This window comes from Chanodichthys erythropterus, chromosome 8, assembly GCF_024489055.1.
Source record: "Chanodichthys erythropterus isolate Z2021 chromosome 8, ASM2448905v1, whole genome shotgun sequence".
In the NCBI taxonomy this organism is placed as follows: Eukaryota; Metazoa; Chordata; class Actinopteri; order Cypriniformes; family Xenocyprididae; genus Chanodichthys; species Chanodichthys erythropterus.
The window spans coordinates 5,783,737-5,805,111 of NC_090228.1; the positions used below are offsets into that span (position 1 = coordinate 5,783,737).

A 21,375-nucleotide genomic window follows, 5' to 3' on the forward strand; every position below is an offset into this window, starting at 1 on the left:
ATACTATGAACACATCATCAGGATATCCTGTGTGATCTTATATTTCTGTGCAATCACGCCCCTCTTTAAGAGAATATTCCAGGATATTGTCAACTTAACTTCTATGGACAGCATCTGTGGCATGCTTTCAATTATGATGCACAACAATTTTGACCAGTCTCTTAAAGGGGTCCTTGATTATGATTTCACTTTTTTAAACTTTAATTAGTGTGTAATGTTGCTGTTTGAGCATAAACAACATCTGCAATGTTACGACAATCAAAGTTCAATGCAAAGGGAGACATTTTCTTTTAAAGAATTCACTGTTTATGGACTACAACATACTGCTGGTAGGGACTACAAGCTTCTTCCCAGGTTAGTGACATCACTAACCCTAAAATTTACATAAACCCTGCCCCCAAGAACACAAGGGGGTGAGGCCATGTTGGGCTGCTTTAGAGAAGAGTAAGAGTTGTTGTAGTAGAGTGTTGTTATCATGCTGACATTTACACCGGACTGCTTCACAAAAGAGGGTCAATTCAACGGGTTAACATGACGGCACGTCGATGAGTTGATCAACTCCACAGCAACTACATAAATTTATCCACTAACCATTCAAACAATGTCCAGATACGTTCTAAAAGTTGTAACTTCTTCCTGAGTCCCTCCATCAGTGTCGACTCCAGTTTGAACAATGTAAGGCTGAACACCGTTACTGACAATCCTCATTTTGGCTGTGTGTTTTGGCAACTCTTTGTTGTTGAGCAACCGAAGCGTGAGCTGTTAAAGCTCCGCCCTCTTCTGGAAAGCGGGCCGGGGGCAGCAGCTCATTTGCATTTAAAAGGACACACACTAAAACGGTGTGTTTTTGCTCAAACCCAAATGGGGCAAAATTGTCAAGCTATAATAAATGATCTGTGGGGTATTTTGAGCTGAAACTTCACAGACACATACTGAGGACACCAGAGACTTATATTACATCTTGTAAAAGGGGCATTATAAGTCCCCTTTAAGTTTGTAAAAACAAAGAGTTTTTACAGTAAAACAATGAGAGCCTGGAAGGAAAGAGATTCGGAGAGTTCAAACGCAGAGAAGAAAAACTCCTATTTTGGTTAAAACACAATTCGTCAGTGAAACAAAAATGTTTGTTACTTGAGCTATAAAGTCTGAATTGCCCCTTTGATGTGGGACTATTTTTTTAGGCTGACGAATGTCTGGTTAAGCTACACCAATATAATTCCTGTGGGTGAGGTTGAAGAACTCCACGAGGAAACTAGGAAGACTGAGGTCTGTGTTCATTTTAGTCTATGGTTTTGCCTCGTGCCATGGTCTGGGATGTAGACGTCCAGCCTGTTGGTTGTTCTCACCTGCTGTTTCAGCTGATGTACCAATCTGTCCTTCTCCCTCTTCAGCAAAGCCACTTCATCTTGAGTCTTCTTCTTCTTTGAGGACGACAGCTCTAGAAGAGCGATGTTGGCGTCCTTCTCGCTGATGGCTGCCAAGAGCGCCTCCTGCCTGTTTGGAGTAGAAAACACGATTAGTATTCAGACAGCTTTGGACAACACCTTCTACAGGTTGTGGTACATCTTGTTGACAGCTTCACCTTATAAAATGGATAGTTCTGGTCTTTGATTATGATTGGTTGAGCCACGCATTACATTAGTATTACTGCGCTTTACTGAATTTTCAGCAGCTGTTACACCCATAAAAAAAAAAAAATACTGACCCCAAACTTTTGAACAGTAGTATATGAATGATGTAATAGTGATAGCATGCACCACAAATAATTAATTCTACCAATCGCCATCAGTCAAGAGCAGCTGTTTCAGGGAGTGAGCCCTGTTAGGTCAAACCTGCGGTAACAGTGTGAGAGGGAGGGTGAACGTCTTGCACCAGCAGCTGAGATGGTCAAAGTCTCCAGTGTACTGAAGAATAGAGGCAACAGACTGGAGAATGTCTTAGGGTTAGCGTTAGCCACGTGTGCTAGAGTGTCAGTAGTGAAGTGTGTGTCAAACACATCTCCCCTTTGCCTCTCTTTCTTTTCCTCCCTCTCATTTTCTGTATGACCTCTTATATACAGAAATTCATTGGAATCGTTCCAAAACCTAGTGAGCTGCCTCACTGCCTACCATCTTTCTAGATGGTTACCTTCTACAGTAGCATACTAACTGAAAAAGAACCGCATGAGGGATTGATTTGGAACACTCTATGTAGGTAGCAACACTATACAACAAAAAAATAGAACTTCAAGTGGGCTGTGTTAGAAATCGTTTTCCATTTGACAGCCATTTGAAGTGGTGTCCGAAATCACAATGGACATTATCAAGTGCACTCATTCAATCCCATAATGCATTGCAATAATGAGTGTGCAACCAGTGTAGACTCAACGGCTAGAGAATACCCATATTGCACTATAAGGGGCACGTCGAATTAATTACAGTGTCTCGTCAGAAGATGGCGCCCGCAGCTGAATCATCCATCCATACATTTTCCAAACCGCTGGTCCAATATGGGTACAGCGTAATATCATACAGGTATAAATTCCTTTTTAATTGTTTAAGATTTATACATGCTAGTTTCCATGGCAGAGTTCAAGATAAATCTTTTCATTACTACTGGAGCTGCCAGTTTGCTAAGTTTCAAATGATTATTAAAGGGCAGGCAATAGTGATCCAGAAGCAGCAGCCCTTCCGGCACACTCAGTGTCCGAATTCACTCACTCGTTCTCATTTAAGTGGACTATATTAGTGGATGAGGGTATAGGAAATGATTTTGTACACAGCCTAAGAATGTAATAGCATAAGCATAAATATATCCAGTACACGCAAGTTGAGTAAAAGTAATTCTTCAAATAATATTTAACTTCTTTTCTGATTATTTTCATTAATTAATAGATTTTAAGTAAAAGCATTCTATAGACTGTGCTATACCAGAAATTGCGGCCATTGAGGCTAAATGTGGAAGCGATCGTAAACAGTGAATCCATTTTCTACTTTATTGCGTTTATTTCTCCACTAAATTGCCTTCTCTGTGAAAGATGCATGATGCACGATGCAAGATGCATGCATAATTGCGTCAGGGATCTTAAAATATAGCACACTAGTTTTGTAGCTCCTCTCTATTCTTCCAACTGAAAGGGTGCAACATTCTATATTCATCACAGGCTTACTGCAAATTATCTTTTTCTCTTATCAGTTTTTCCAGTCGCTGGCAAACCCTTTCTTTTTTCTTTCTGTCTGTTTCGTTGTGTTCTCTTCGGTTCCTTGGAGGAACTGGCTGACCTGATTCTATCCAGAGTGACATCACAGCTCTAGAAAGAAGCCTATGTACCTGACAGAAGCACACACACACACACACTCGGTGTGATGCCCATGGGCTGCCATACAACTCTTAATTCTGTCATTTTGACCATCAAAAGCAATGGAGATGTGATGTATCCCACAAACACACACACACACGGGCCACCCAGGTCTGTAAAAACCACCGTGTCCTGGCGCAAACTAATAAAATGAAAGCTGGTGATGTTCCAGGAGGCTTCTGAGCACTAACATGTCCTGTCAGAGAGGCCTTTTAATACACTGACCTCCTGACTAGCTGTGCTCATTATGGTCAGGTTCAGACCACAGGCAGCAGCTGCCCCTGAGGTGAGTCAGTTTACTTTGGGCAAAAAGGAACTTCCCCTTCAGCTCCATAACCTCCCTGCCTGGTCCCGATGAGCCCTTCTCTATCTGCCCTGCCAAAATGCATGAAGACGGCAATGGCTAAAAATAAAAATCAAAGGGAAAGATGAGGTGAAAAGAGAAACCCAGGGAGGGCGGCATGAGGAGAGGCAAATAACAGGAAGTGGAAGGATGTGCACTGGGATATGGAGGATAACGAGTCTGAAATGATGGATGAGAATGCTCACACTTCCATGTAAACACACTCATGCACGCAATATTCAGGTCATGATAACATGCATTTTTCTCCCACTTTTCCCAACCCCAGGAAAAGACGGAGAGATAGGTGGTGGACTAAAGCAGAAGATTATACCGTATCCTAATTCTTCTGTGTCTCAGAATGTCCTGATGCACTTGTCGCCTTCAGATTAATCTTTTATCAAGGATCCGCATTACATAGTCATGTTGGAAAGGTCACTTGAGATATAGGCGGAAGTACCAGGATAGGGCGAAAAACTTAATCTCATTTTCTCCTCCAACTTCAAAATCGTTCAACATCGTTTTTACCTCTTTTTTTGTAAAGGCCGTTTGACTTGGTCTTTGCATGTTTGCTTTGTAATAGAAAATGACTGATCGTTTTGCTAGATAAGACCCTTATTCCTCATCAGGAGTCATGTAGAGCCCTTTGAAGTTGCAATGACACTGTAATTTTGACCTTCAACCTGTTGTATCCCAGTGAAGTCCACTATATGGAAAAAAAATTCTGGAAAGTTTTCCTCAAAAACCTTAATTTTCTTTTCGACTGAAGAAAGAAATTAATAAACATCTTGGATAACATGGGGGGGAGTAAATTATCAGGAAATTTTAATTCTGAAGTGAACTAATGCTTTAAATGTCCTACAAAGCTTTACTTGTGTGGCACATGGAATTGCCGACTATGTAGAGCACTCCAAATATAAAGTTTTCATTTGGGTTAAGATAGTGCCTTAGAAGACAGCCTCCGATGGAGGTAGTAGTCAGCAAGGCAGAGCTTGTGTACTAAAAGAAGACAAAGCCTCTTATCAGAAGCACAGAGACACAAAGGGCCCCCACACATTTGTTCTGAAGGAGATAAGGGTCCATATTGATCACTAAGAGGTCAAGTGGCCAATCACCTCTTCTTGCGACAAAGCCAATCGGAGAGAGGGGAAGCGGCCCATCAATCAACACATCTCATCAGTGCTCTCAACACTCAATTTCCTCTCTCTGTACTCTGCATTCTTTTAAGGTTCTTGATTTCTTCTCAGAAGTCCTCCAGCAGGCCTAAAAATATGCCACCTCCCTCTGTTCTCTATCGGTTTGGTGTTTCTATGGGTGTGTACGCCAGTGGAGAGATAATGAATAGCCAAGGGGGGTGGGGAGATTTATGTCTGTTTGTGACGGGGATGCAGTGTGCCGGTTAAGCCACCGGAGCGGGGAACACCGCACAGAACACCAGGAATGACCGGGTGGCGGGTCCTAAACATGACTTATCACTGCCATTCCTACTGTATGACGACAGCCCGACGTAAATGATGGCAAAATGAGGGAGGAATGTTAAACGAAAGCAGATCTGAGGTCGGGCTACTTTCAGCACTTGAAATTTTTAATGATTGCCTCAACCATGACCACTCTGGAAGAGAGATAAGCTTCTTGGAAACACAAAAAAAGGAGAAATGTGAAGCAAAGGTTGGATAAAATACTGTGAGGATGGATGGAAGGATGGAAAAAATTGATATTTTGAAATATTGTGATATTTTACCTTATATTTTTTACCTCAGAGCAAGTCTGTGAAAAGAATATAATTGATAGAATAGAGGTCACTAGGTCTCCACTGAAGGATGGATGGTTGGACGAATGGAGGGATATATGAATCGATATATGAATATATAGATGGATGGATGGAGAGAAACCGTGTATGAAAGGATTGATGGATAGAGAGATGGATGAATCTAGATATATAAATAGATGGACAGCGAAATGGATGTATGGACAGAGAGATATGAATGGATGATGGAGGGATAAATGAACTGATAGCTCGAGAGATATGAATGGAGGAATAAATTAACAGATGGATGGATGGCCAGAGAGATGTGTGCGCATACTGTAGGTAGATGGATGGATGGAAAAAGAGATGGTTGGATGAATGAATGACTGGATGGGCAGATTGATGAAGAGATAAATGAATGACTGGATGGATTGATGAAGAGATGTGAATGATTGGATGGGTGAATGAATGAACAGATGGATCGATGAAGAGATATATGAATGATGGGATGGATGGATAGATGGATGGATGGATTGATGAGATATACAAATGGATGACTGAATTAATGGATATATGGATTGATGAAGAGTTATATGAATGATTGGATGGATGAATGAACGAACAGATGGATTGATGAGATAGGAATGATTGGATAGATGAATGGATGAATAATGGATGATGTATGGATTGATGAATGAATGAATGAATGAATGAATGAATGAATGAATGAATGAATGAATGAACGAATGAATGAATGAATGGACAGATGGATTAATGAAGAGATAAATGACTGGATAGATATATGAATTGATCTATGAATGATGGATGGATGGATGAATGAATGGATTGATGGAGAGATGTATGAATGATAGGATGGATGAATGAATTGACATCTGGATTGATGAAGAGATGAATGATTAGATGGATGGATTGATGATGATATATATGAATTTATGGATGAATGATGGATGGATGAATGAATGAAAGGATAGATGGATTGATGAAGAGATTTGTGGATGGATGGATAGACAGATGATAGAAGACTAAACCCAAAACCACAGGGCTACTTTTAGACCAAAAATATCATTATCATTACTAGAAAAAACTAACAACAACAACAACAAAAAAAATTCCATTTCACAGAATATCTATGCAATATCTAAACTAAAATATAAATGTATAAATAACACTTCAATATTAGCTGGCTGCTGATTTTGAAGGAGAGGAATCTAGAGGACACCATTAGCAGGGAGGGAAGAGTTCAGAGAACGTTATCAGCCGAATCCATCAGTACTAAGTCCTACCTGATACTGCCTGATCTAGCACATAAAAATAAAATACAGGCCAGCCGCGTTAAACAAACTGAGTGTTGGAGGAGCCCCAGCACATTAAAAAAATAAAAATAACCCTAACTCTCCATCATTCCCTGGCCCGGAGCCACAGCCCGGCTTTTCTAGGCCCTTTTTCCAGGGATATATGTGTGTGTGTGATGTGGGAGAGAGAGAAAAATGGTGTCAGCTCTGCATTCTGTGTGTGTGTGTGTGTCATGAATGAGACATGGGGAGAAATATGGTGTCCGTTCACCGTTTATTGCCACCCCGGGGCACGGAGGACCTTCGGCGGCTGCTTTTACTGGCCTAAAAAAGAGAGATATATCCGCTGCTTTTGGAGTTGGTACCGGAGCGCTGGTTAAAGCGGAGAGTTATAGAGGACGTCTGTGCTGAACATCCTCTCTGGATGGGCACTATGAAACATTAAAGAAAAATCTACAGCCTTGCGCCTTTAAAGCTAATATTGACTCACCAAAAGCTATAAATTCCGGTGTGTAAGCAATCTGAAAATATGGGTTTTGTACTTCCTGAACACAGTAATAGTTGTATTAATCTTGTATTATACAGAATAGCAGCGCTTGAGTGACTGGTGAGCGGATCCGCAAGAGAGACGAAACTGGAACAAGTGAGACACCTGGAAACACATGCTGAATCATATCTGGCACAGGGGCTTCCTAGATACCAAATGTGAATTTAAAAGCCTGCAGTCAGAGTGAAGATTATTGGGGAACAACTTGTGTGTGTCAGTAGAGGGAGTGTAATAATATAAGCTCTTTTAAATGAGCATCTTTATCACTGATTTGTGGTTTTTTGGAGAATGTTAATGAGAAATTCTCCTTTCACACTGGTGAAAAAAACAAAACAAAAAAAAGATTAGGAAGTGGATTGCGCAGGTTTTAATTTATCCACCTCGTATCTCCATATTTCACCTTAATATAAATCAATACTGTTGGTCAGTACAATACTTTAAGTCTGTCTGTGGGTTTTTGGCAAAATGACAGTAAATATTGAGCACCCACATAAAAACTACAGTAAACTTTATAACCTGTAAGTTGATGAAAACGTAATGCGACGCACTTGCTGCATGAAATGCGGCCGTTCTAATGATGGACGAAACGTATATCTGAAATTCCCCAAAATTTGCATTTGAGATTGATTTCAGTAAAATGTTAATAATATGACAACACATTCATGTGTCTGCTCATATAAAATATATGAAATCAATTCTACAAAAAAATTAAGCATTATATGCTCATAATTTATTTTTAATAATAAAAAACTCACTATAATAAATAATAAAATAAAAAACAAAGTAAAATAATAAAATAATATAAAACAAAGTAATAAAATAAAATAAAAATGCTGATATCTAGAGATAAATAATTGTATACCAGTATAAAAAAAAAAAAAAAAAAAAAAAAAAAAAAAAAATTTTTTACCAAGGTACTGCATCAAAATAACATGGTATTAGAAAACTACATGCCCAAAGAGTTTTACCAGGGTAAATGCCCCAGTCGTAATGAGCAATTCTCAAAATAAAAAAAATAATCAGAAAATAAATATAAAAAACAAGCAAAGTAAAATTATATAAAATAAAATGAATTATAAAAAACTCACTAGTTGCCTCAGATTTTTGGACTGCACCTCAAAACGTACAAATAATTCAACATGCATCACTGCGTTATCAATGGATATTGATCTCAAAAGCTAAATATTGTCAGGCTTATTGAACTAATAAATACATAGCTCTCATTAAATACCAAAAAAGACACAAGATTTCTGTAAATGAAGACAGAGAAAAAAAAAGATGTGGAAATGAGTCACATGTGCTATGTGTTGACCCCTTCTCCTCCATAGCACCCCTGCTCTTATCGGCTGTTCTTAAGGCTGACGGGTCGACCTTAATTTGTGCTGATAGCAGCACACCGAAAGGGTGGCCAGCACATCCCTGAACCAAACACACACACCACTCTCCCCAGCCTCCTCTGGGGAACATACACACGCCTGGACTGACAGCACCCAGCCATCTGGATCACATCAGCTGGAGAGCGAGAGATAGAGGGAAAGAGAGAGAGCAAAGTAATCTCCAAACCCTAAGAGGAGAACGTAACTCTTGCTGAACTTTGCACAGGGTTGATGTCGAGTTTATGGAATTTACCATCATGGTCTATAAATTTCAGATTTCATAAACATTTTCTTAAAGATCACATGCAATCAAAATTAAGAGTTTGTGTGTGTTAGCTTTGAGGTCAGCTATATGTTAGTGTACTCCTAATGCTGACAAAGTAAACATTTAAGCAGAAATACCATTAAATATTAAAAATAAACCAAATTATTGAGGACTCATTTTGCACAAAACTAAAATAATAAAATAAAATGGCATGAATGACTATGAATTAATAAAAATTAATGAATTAAATGAATGCAAAAAAAATTAAAAGAAATGTAATCATATTACTTTAAATAAAAACTAAACAATTATACTACACTTACCTAAAATAAAATACAATAAAATAGGCGATGCAGATACTGATATCTACAAAGGACTCATTTTTCAAAAATGTATTGAGAAACATTTTGTAATGTGATTGCAAGTCAGTTGATTGAAACAATTATGGGAACACCCAATACCATTAAAAAATAAAATAAAATAAAATAATAAATATAATATAATATAAAAAAAAAAAAAAAAAAAAAAATGCTGATATCTAGTGAAATAAAATAAAATAAAAATAAAATAAGATAAAATAAAATAAAAAATGATAAAATAAAAAAAAAAATGCTGATGTTTATATGGGAACACTGTACTGTACATCCTTGATCCACAGGAGAGGGGAGTGGAATAGAGGGAAGTAAACATACTGTACTTCACAGCATCCTGTATTTACACTCGCAAACTTTATACGCAAAATCCTTGAGCCAGGAGGGAGAGAGAGAGAGAGAGAGATAGAGAGAGTCTAACAAACAAAACCAGACTAGACAGATAAACACGCACAGTGATGCGGTGGTGGACTCAACAGACAGCCGGAGCAGGTGGTGGAAGATGGGAAAAGCCGGTCAAGCCATGACCACTTCAGATATGCTACGCAGAGCGTGACTGGAAAAATGCACCTCTCCGCAGACCGCCCTGGCTCACCGGAGTCCACTCAAAATCCCTGTTACCTGGGAAACGCAGGGAAAGTTGCAGTGAGCAACACAGCTGGGCCTCTAAACAAAACCAAGGAGGAAGACGAGGGAGGAGGGCAGAACTTGCTTTCTGGAAAATGAAGCTCGTCAAGGAGTGGCACCTGCGGAAACCATTATTAAAACAGATGGAATCAGGGGAGAAAGATGCTCTTAGTCTAAGCAGAAGAGACTGAGAGCTGAGGGACGCATAGACACAAGAACACGGAGGCTTACCACTGGACACCAAACGAGGGATTACTCCTGTCAATGTGACATACAGCCCTAAAGCCGAGCTCTCACTGCAACAGGCGAGTCAGTGCAGCTTAAAGGCATATTCCATGTTCCCCCTCGTGACATGTCTACAACGTAGATGGTTTTAAAATGCAAGCGTGGATTACCCAGATATGTTCTGCAGCTTCTGGACAGTTCATGGTTTTTCATTGTGACTAATGTGGCCATGACAACACTTATGAATTATCGCGCAGTGAAGCCTCTCAGTTGTTTCGTTACAAGTTTGGTGAGAGATTTCTGCTCAGATATGAGGAGGATGACATGATGGGCCTGACCTGTGCACCCTGTAAGATTTCACACCAGCAGATGAGTAAAAAGCAGTCCTGAAACCCAGGGGCCAAGAATAGATGACTGATTTTACCCCAATCTGTTTGTAGAGGGTGGTGTGGGATATTTGTTATAGATCTGAGCTGGCAAATTACTGGGGTAAAAGTAGTAGTAGTTTGCCTGGGGTACATTTTTGCATAATGTACTGTATAAAAAACATCTGATGTAATTTTAAAGATTGATTTGTTTTTTGAAGCATCGTTAAATGAAAAATATGAAATAAAATCAATGACATTTTCATAATAGCAGTAGACTATGAATTTATTTTAAATAATGTGTGTGTATATGAAGTTTTAGCTTAAAATACCACACAGATCATTAATTATAACATGTTAAAATTGCCACGTTTTGGGGGTGAGCAAAAATACACAGTTTTTGTGTGTGTCCCTTTAAATGCAAATGAAGAGGGCGGAGCATCAAGAGCTCATGCTCCAGCATACCGCTGTAGGACAGATTGCCAGAACATTGGCAACAACAAAACAGGACAATCTCATGCACCAAAAATGTCAGAAATTGTCAGTAGTGGTGTTCACCCTCATATGTTTCAGAATCAACCTTTGTGAAAATCCAACATTGAAAAGACCCTCTTTTGAGAAGCAGTCTGGTGCAAAGTAGTCCGGCGCAAAATGATTGCCGAAAAGTATGTGATTTTACAGATTTTCTTCGGGACTACTTTTAAAAACATTTTAAAAAAATCTTACCAACCCCAAATTTCTAAACGATAGTGTATATACAGTACACATGTACTACTGTCAGTGTAAAGTTACTCTTTATGGCTTCCACTATCTTTAAATTTATCCTGTCTGCCATAAACTGTGGCCAACAGAGCTGTCAGAGCATCAGCGACAGATATCGCCACTCAGCTTCCCGGGTTTCCATGCGCGTGTGTCTGCGTCGGTGTTCAAGGAAGGAAATGTTCATCTCAAGGTCAGTCACTGTAAATCTCACGTACTTCAAAAAAGGCTGGGTGCAGACAAACTGCACTGTCTGTTTCTCAGGTCTAAGTCCGGGGAGAAGGCAGTCTGTAACCGATTCAAGGCCTCCGACTGAAGGACGTGTTCCAGAAGTTTCTCCACAAACAGGCCTGGCAGGACAACTCCGCCTGTGGGGAACCCAGGAACCATGGAGTCGTGTGTGGTCATCTTTATAACACACACACACACACACATTCAACTTGGCTGTACCACAGCACAGACAGAGCAAGTTTTTTCCGTTCTCGTAGATAAAAAAAGACCTATCAGACCAAAGCCTATTGGCGGGAAGCTAGTTTAAGGGTCTGGTTACGTCATATGGTGGATGGATGAAAAGGTGGTTTCATAAATGGGGCCATTTATTGGATCGACAAAGACAGGAGGGGTGTATAGAGCGAGGCTACCACAGACCAAAATGAAGTACCCTCAACCCCCACTGGCCACAGCCCAATTACCAACACCACACCACACCACACTGAATGCAATAAAACAACTCGAGACCCACAGCTACCAAGACTAGGCCATCCTCAACCCAAAAGACAAACTCGGATCCATAAACAAACTATAACTACCTGAAATCCTGATAAACTTCACGGTTGTCAGGATGACAGAATGGATAAAGTGGCTCCGCAGGGGCCAATGATATTTCTGGCGGTTTCAGACACTTCTTTGTGTCCACGCAGCACTGCATCTGCATCTGGGTTGGTCATTTCACTAGAAATGGCAGTCTTTCAGATCCTTCACACTCAATGAGCCCCCGATGAGTTTAACGCATCTGTGGGTGTAATTCGCCTCTCTCAGTCCAAGACCACCCTGCTCCCATCTTCTCCTCATTCTCATTAACCTGCCTGTCATAAACGGGCACTTAAATTCCTTTATGTATTTTATGCATATATGCACGCTGCACACTAAATCAACTTAGTCGCAAGATGCATTTTATCCTCTGTATGGAGAGACAAACGTTTTCACCATAAGTGTTTCTTGAGCATCAAATCAGCATATTGTAATGATTTTCGAAGGATCATGTGCTTTTATCTACTGATAATTCATCTTTGTCATAACAGTAATAAATTATGTTTTAAAACACAGCAATATACTAAAATATTTTTGGTCGAGTAAACAGCTTTAGTGAGAATAAGAGACTTCTTTCAAAAATGAAAATGAAAAATTTTAAAACGGTAGTATATATAAAACGATTTATAAATAACCTTTTTGTGTTCTAAAGAACTGCATGATGGACAAATTTGTATGGATTGATGCACATCTGACCAAATTTCTATCTGTCGTGCATCCAAGTCACAAGAGATGGATGATACCGGAGTGAAAGAGGAGTATAGCTGATTATGAAAAGGACAAGGAAAACCATCAGGGTAATCAGGCATTGGTGAGAATGCCGAGAGAGCTTAACCCCAGAGCCACAGTCATAATCCCCTTCAGATCCAGCCATGAAGGTTCAAACAGTCAGGCCAGTGATGACAGAGCAAAACCACCACACCTGCCAGGCCCTCGCTGACGGCTTCTTTTCTCTCCCTCTTTCACTTGTTTTCTTTCCCCACCCTCTGTTTTCCCCACTCTCCTCTTTGAGGGGGCTACAGCTGTCCGGCCTCTCCGACGGTGGACAGGAGGAATTTTTCCGCTCTCCAGACCACATGTCATGATGTCACCCGTGTGGCGACACGGAGTGAGGCTGAACAGATGGTTTGGAGCGCGCTCAGTCCGAGCGACCCATGGCAGCTCCGCTCAGCAGCCCTGATAAACGGGGCCAAGCCACCTCTGAGCCGAGCAGCTTCAAAAAACACTTAAAAGCCCTTTATCGCCCCAGCAATTGAATCCCCTTGATCCCCTAAAACAAAACCTGTAGCTGTCTGCATTCTGCTTTACAACAGGGGGAAAAATCGCCCTCTAAATCATAACAGCCCACTTTCCAGGCCTTTCCTTTATCTGACCCAATGATGGGTGCTGTGATACTTCTAATGGCTCCCAGTCAAAGGCAAACACCGGAGTGTGTTTTCTCAGCGATATGAATCGGATAGCAACAGACTTCTAAGACGTCTGCTGAGGTGCTGCAGCGGCCTTCCAAATACTTTCAGTATCTGCTCCGTAAATCACCGCTGTGAGGATCATTGTTTGTCAAAATGTTTGATTTAGGCCAATTTTCCAAAGGTACAGTAGCCTGCTGTGTCTGGAGCTGCTTTGACGCCACTCCTGAACCTTTGAAGTGTCTTAAAACACTCCCTTGAAATACGCAATGTTGGATATTATCGCTAAACCGTACTCGTGCACTCATTCATTGTGCATTAATTCGGCTTCTTAAATCAAAAAGTAATAAAAATGCCTAAAAATCGAAATATGTAATTACAGCTCAGATTTTTTCCCCTTTGCTTTATTGTGTTTTAAAGCGATAATTCACCTGAAAATGAAAGTTCTGTCATCACCGACATGTCAATCCAAACCTGCATGACTTACTTTCCTAAGAACTACTTAAAGGGTTAGTTCACCCCAAAATTACCCCATGATTTACTCATCCTCCAGCCATCCTAGGTGTATATAACTTTCTTCTTTCAGACGAATACAATCGAAGTTATATTAAATGATGTCTTGGCTCTTCCAGGCTTTATAATGGTAGTGAATAGAGGATGAGATTTTGAAGCCAAAAAAAAGCGCATCCATCCATCATAAAAGATAATGACACGGCTATGGGGGTTAAAGGGTTAGTTCACCCAAAAATGAAAATTATGTCATTAATTACTCACCCTCATGTCGTTCTACACCTGTAAGACCTTTGTTCATCTTTGGTCATCTTTGAACACAAATTAAGATATATTTGACGAAATCCGATGGCTCGGTGAGGCCTCTATTGCCAGCAGTGTCACTGAACCTCTCAAGATCCAGAAAGGTACTAAAAACATATTTAAAACAGTTCATGTGACAGTTCATGTGACTACCTTAATATTATAAAGAACAAGACAAGAATACTTTTTGTGCACCAAAAAAACAACAAAAAAACTTTTTAACAATATCTAGTGACGTACGATTTCAAGACACTGCTTCGAGGCTTTACAAAGCCCCGAAACACTGATTCGTAAAAAAAGATTCGTAAAGCTTCGAAGCAGTGTTTTGAAATTGGCTGTCATTAGATATTGTTGAAAATATCTAGTGATGGCCGGTCCAAAACTTAAAAGAGCCAGGACATTATTTAATATAACTCTGATTGTGTTCGTCTGAAAGAAGAAAGTCATATACATCTGGGATCAAATCATGGGGTAATTTTCATTTTTGGGTGAACTATCCCTTTAAGAACAACAGTTTTTGTCCATACAATGAAAGTCGTTGGGGTCCAAAACAACACTGGAAATATTTTAATATTTGATATTTAATTTTGGGGTAAACCATCCACTTGTAGGAACTTACTAAACAGAAAAATGTAATAAAAACTAGCCTCATTTTCAGATACCAGAAGTAGCTTCAACAGCCACATAAAAAAAAATTAAATTAAAAAAAATATATATATAATTTTTTTTTACATCTTGGAGTAAACCACTCTTTTAACTTGTAAAAAAACAATCCAATAAATAAATAAATAAATAAATAACTAGCCTCATTCAGATATTTTTTCAAACCATCCCTTCAACTTGTGGGAACTTACAACACCAAAATAAAAAAATAAAATAACGTCTCCTTCTCAGACAACAGAACTCACCATTAGTAGCTGAATGGAAGATGGAGTGTGGGGGACCGTTTCCCGCACTTTACAAGAGATTTAAGTTTAGTCCACTGCCAAGAGCATTCTGGGAGGCAGACGTACACAATCATACCATGTTAGCAGCAGACAAACTGCCATGCCCGATCGGGGTGGTACAGGATGGAGACACAGCACTTGGCACCAGCCTGGTCGACCACATTACAGATGCCAATAAACGCCCGGCGCGGTCGCCCACCACCGCCTGCCCCCTTTTTAACAGGTTGGACCTGGACAGCACCAGCGCGGTCCGCGCCAGCTCTTATAACACCACTTTACGATGTTATTATTTGCCTTTCTGCTGTTTATTTTATTCCTTTAATTAGGGCCGGGTTTCAGTCTAAAGGCTTAACTCTGGAAAGCCGAGGTTTTAACGTGTCCCACTGCACTTGTGTTAGCGTTGAGCAATCGGCAGCGAGCTCGACTGCTCAGAGAGAAGGATTTAAAGCATGTCAGAGCAGCACACATGCACACAAAAACCCTTAAATTATTCAATATTATAAACATGCTGAAGGAAAAAAAATGACACCGGCTGGGCGTTTACGAAATGAATCGCATTAAACCTTGGCTTGTTTTGCGGCAATCTGTCGGATTTCACCATCAAGTCCCCGAGCAGCACTTTTTAGTGCATGATATCCCCCCTGGGTCCTGATCGTCTCTCTCAGACTGCCGTGCATGTGATTTGACCTTATGCAAGACTATGTGATCTGATTCATAATGCATTATGATGGACGGACAATTCACACCGAGACGTTCTTAGTGCGAAAGGGGGCAGGAAGAGGTCAGGTGGGCCTCAAATTACCAACAAAATCTGTCCTCTTTGCTATTCCACCACCTCACGCTCAAGCCGTCCATCAAACGAGCCAGATGTGGCCACACGGCATCAGTCACGAGGCCTGATGGCTAAAATGTCCCATGAGTCCCACCGCTTGCGTGTTTACATACAACCTGACAGCTGGGGTGCGGAAGGGAATCTTTCCTAACAGGCTATGTGACGTTTGTGGGCAAACAGTGGGAAGAGATACTTGACCCTCATCTACAAATGGAGAAATAAGTACCACGGGAGACACAAGGCTTCACCTGCGAGGCAGATAATGGGTTGTGACTTTGACCGCAGAGGTCTCATGTACGTATCCATTAAGAACGGGTTGCGCAGTATGGAGGAGCTAGTCCGTGCCAGAGAGGTTCAGAGCGGGCCTGTCACGGCCGGCGGCCCCCCTTCGCCCTGCTATTCCTCCTGCTCCACAAACCTCAGTTTCCTGGGCCCCTAACAAGTCCCAGCTGTGCCTGTAAGAGCTGACAAAACACACTCTTCCACACTCTCTCAAATATACACACAGACATGCACACACACTCACATTTAGTGGATGCAAAAGCCACTGTGTAAAACATACTTTGTGTCTGCCCTGGGAAGGAAAAAAAAAAAAAAAAGACAAAAAGGCTCCCTCTTTCCCTACATTCATCTCCGGCCTCTGCCTTTTACCCTCACCAGCACTGACAAGCCATGTTAGCTGCTCTGCATCCTACCCAGCATGCCGTGCTGATGGGGTCTCAGAGTACGAGACGGGCAGGCTGTACAGTACGTAGCACTGGGAGTCAAGTTTCACCTCTCAGCAGGGAGCGGTCTGGATCCCTCCAGAAACCACTGTTCTACAGGACCTGCTTTACATGGAATCTATACAGGCCTTTTTACATTCAGCTACATGTGTATGAGTGTGTGTGAAAATGAGTGAAGGATAAGGAGGAGAATTTATAAAGAACATTTAACAGGTTTTAAGTACATTTGAAATTAATATATACATAGATACTTTATACATACATAATTTTATATAATATAATATAAATTAGATATTTTATACAAGACATTATATACAAGGAAATATCTAAAAATGTATGTAAAAAACACATATTGGACTATACAAATTGGATTTTCCCCCCATTTTATTGTCTACCAGAATAAAAATCATAAATCTAATAACTTAGAAAATTAACAGCACACCTCTCATTGTTAAGCTGCATGATTTGAGGCATTCACAGTTGTACCACGAGCAGTACAGGATTAATTAATTGCAAAAGTTTAACAATTACCATTAGGACTTTGTTCAAATCGCCAAGTACAAGCATGCAAACACCACAATGACAAAATTACCAACCACAATGTAAATCTTTCCATGATGCTCCTTAAGAGATGGAAAAATACACACCAGTAGCTGTCATGTGTGCTGCAGATAAGACAACAGAGGAAACGCAGGCAGAAAATGTTCAATGATTACTCATATGTCCCCAGAGACGGGGTGATAGGCACAGACCTCTCATAGGTGTGGTGCACTTTGTGTGTGTGCATGTAATTCTTTAACTATCCAAAGAAAAACATGGAAAGAGGCCACGGCGTAGTGTGACGGACAGGCTGGGTGTGGAGGGTAGATGGTGTGGGGGCACCCGTGACAGACAGAGATTAATGAGAGCCCAAACCCCCCTCAAATCTCCCACCTCAACCCCTCCAGCAAACCATAATGCCTGCTAATCACCTGGGTGTCAGCTCCTATTGTTGAGACGACTGCAGGTCTGCTTATACACGCACACACAAACAGGTTTCACACCACATCTGCTTCATTGAGTCTGCTGCTCATGGCACAGCATAATCTGCCACTTATACCTAACTCTAATGTTTTGATCAGAGAAAGACACCTGTTTTTTGTGTTTCAGGAGAAGATGAGTGAAGGAAAGAAGTAATGTGAAGAAAAGAGCTATACGTCCTAACTGGTGTGCTAACTGGATGAGAAAAAGAAAGGAACAAAGCGAGTGTTAAAAAGACAGGAATCAGAGGTGCTGCTGAAGCGTCATCACGCCAGCACAGAATGAAGCAGAACAGCGACTCGTCAATCAATGTCATTCGGAGGACGTCCTCAGACAGTCTTAAGCACATTCCTGTCACCAGACGTGCCCCTGGGACAGCTGCCGTGACACTGTCATTCAGGGGTCAATAACGTGCACTCGCTTGACTTAAGTGCTGAAATTGGACAAGAGTGAATATGAGGACCACCACTGGAGGAGATACAAGACGCTTGATAGAGCACGGCTGTATTTTTAAGCCAATGATTAAAGTGTGTGTGAGCATATGAATCATAGTATAATGAAGGAAAAGTAAAACTGTAGTACTGTATGTAACTTTTTTTTAACATGTTAAAAATCTAATATTATTAATTCATCAGACAGACAGACAGACGGCTGGCCAGACAGACTGACGGACAGACAGACGGACGGACAGACGGACGGACAGACAGACGGCTGGCCAGACAGACTGACGGACAGACAGACAGACAGACAGATGGACAGACAGACAGAGAGTAGATATACAGACAGAGAGACAGACGGACAGACAGACGGACAGACAGACAGACAGAGATATACAGACAGACAGACGGACGGACGGACAGACACACAGATGGACAGACAGACAGAGAGTAGATATACAGACAGAGAGACAGAACGATAGACAGAGACAGATGAATGGACTGACAGATGGGATGGATGGACTGAAGGATGGATGGAAGGACAGACAAACAGAGTAGATATACAGAGAGAGACAGAACAATAGACAGAAACGGAACGACAGACAGACAGAGAAACAGAACGATACACAGAAAGACAGACAGACAGAGACAGAATGATAGACAAATGGACAGACGGACAGACAGAGTAGATATATAGACAGAGAGATAGAACAATAGACAGACAGACAGACGGATGGACGGACAGATAGACAGACGGCTGGACAAGAAGACAGACAGACGGACAGACAGTAGATATACAGACAGAGAGACAGAATGATTCAAAGATTCAAGATTCAAGAGTTTTGTTTTTTTTTTGAATCTTGACAGAATGATAGACAGACAGATCGATAGACAGATGGAGAGACAGACAAGAACGACAAACAGATAGACAGACAGGGCAGATATACAGACAGATCGATCGATCGATAATTATCTGGCAAAACTTTTGTTTGATATTCCCACACTTTACTCTTACTTTTTGTTAGTTCTCCTGGTGTTTAGGAATAACAGTATCTATCCTAATTCCACATTACTCTAACATTACTGTTTCTAACATCACAAATTCAATTAATTCAAAACAAATGCTCTTTTTAGGTTGAGGAATAGTTAATCAAATAAATTAAAATTAATTACAAAATTTGAAAATTTGATTCTGTATGTTTGTATGCAAAAATCAATAATATAATTATGTTAATTAAATAAAAATATGGCAAAACAATATTGGCCATCATTATCAATGATCAGATGCAAAATAATTAAAATAATTATCACATCGATCAAAATTAATTTCTAATTACCACTTCAAAGGAACATCTCAGAGAAAATGAACTAAGAAATACACTCAGAGACAGACAGGCAACCACACACACAAGCTCCATTTACGACTCAAATAGTGCAGAGTTTGGGGATCTGGTGCTGAAGTAGGGCCCTTGAGGGCCATATTTCTGGCCCCAGCAGGGTGTACCAGCCATGGAGCGATTTACAGTGGGGAGTGAGGGTCTGGATCTCATCTTTAACCAACACTTCAGACGCAGCTCCTGGGCCTCCCCGAGCCCAAAGAGCACAGGGCAACACCGGGGGTTGGGCAAAGAGGGGGAGGGAGATGGTGAGGTTGGGTCCCACTTTGAAGTTCAAAAATAAAAACTGTGTGGAAAAAAAAAAAGAAGTTTGGGCGCAAGACCGAGAGACAAAGGTAAAGTGATCGATTCGGCTTTCAAAGTGAGCCTTTGACACACCTGGGCGTGTGAGGTTTCAAAGTCAAGCTTTTTTTTTTTACCTTGCTCTGAAGCATTCAAGATGTTCGCCTAAAAGAAAGAAAGTCCCATAAGTACCAAGGCAAACTTTTTTTCTTGAGGCAGAACAAAAGCAGAGCAGAGGCAAGTCTCTCCATTCTATTCCTGCTGATGTTTGCTATCACAAGCTTCATCTTTAGAGCCACTCAGAGGAACTTTAAGAGGGCGAGCAGCTGCCGGGGAGGAAAATACTCTGGGCTGCGGACCACACAAGCAAAAAGAGAGAGAGAAAGAGAGAAAGAGAGAGGGATTGAGAGACGGAGAAAAGACAAGACAGCTCAGACTCCCTCACTCCACTCCAGCTGAAACAGATGACAAGACAGAGCGCACATATCAGCCTTTCCCCCCTCTAGCCATCCTGGCTAATCTTTTCCACATTCCCCTGCTCTCTTTTTTTCCCCCTTCTCTCCATTTCTTACCCCCATATCCCCCTCTTCGTGTCAGCGATGTTAATCTGCTGAAGGAGCTGAGCGCCTTTGACAGATGCCGGTATGGCGACAGCTACAGAGTGACTTGTGACAGGAGGCCCGCACTGTATCCGTGGCTCTCCTGTCAATCTAACTGGCAAAAGTTCTCAACAAAAACAGTGGAGAGAAAGAGAGAAAGGTTGAGGAGAGAGAGAGACATTTTTCTGAGTAATAGGAGGTAGATTTTAACGAGCAAGATTCAAGAGTCTGATACCATGAGAACCATTTCCTGTCGAAAAATATGGACAACCTCAGGCTGAGGCAGCACACTGCCATGACTGACCTGTCAATCATTTTCTCTCTCCCCACCACCACACACCACACACACACACACACACACACACACACACGCTCACAAATAAATAAGCACTTAGGTTGTTTGATAATTAAAATGTCTATCTTAGCTTCAAATATTTTTGGGCGGTCCTAAAGTACCTCCACAGCCCCTTCAGTAAGGCTCACGTACCTCTATCAACACCACAAAAGAAATATGTTCCTATTAACTCATATTATGCTGGATATTATTACTAACAAATACAATTAAGGTGATCATTATTACAATAATTCACTATGAATCTAAAAAAATATAAAACTCACCAAACAGCTTCATCTTGATTTAATAGGACACCTGATATTGTCATTTTTCATAAGTTTAGGGGACAATCATAGAGGAACCTTCTCAGAAAGAAATTCTAATGTTGAATTTATTGACAAACGGGAGAAAAAAAGTTAAATCATCATTATTATTATTATTATTATTATTATTATTATTATAATTGCAGTTCAAATAAATAAATATTTTTGAACATTTAAG

The 21,375-nt window shown here is 40.7% G+C and overlaps 1 protein-coding gene across 6 annotated transcripts in view; it reads right to left on the reverse strand.

Annotated features, from left to right (window-relative positions):
• erc1b (ELKS/RAB6-interacting/CAST family member 1b) overlaps window positions 1-21,375 on the reverse strand; it is a 231,700-nt gene that overhangs the window by 58,972 nt on the left and 151,353 nt on the right. For all 6 annotated transcript variants that reach the window (XM_067391597.1, XM_067391596.1, XM_067391595.1 and 3 more), the window contains one exon: window positions 1,347-1,494. In XM_067391597.1, the coding sequence (XP_067247698.1) occupies window positions 1,347-1,494 (148 nt within the window). The remainder of the gene's footprint in view (window positions 1-1,346; window positions 1,495-21,375) is intronic.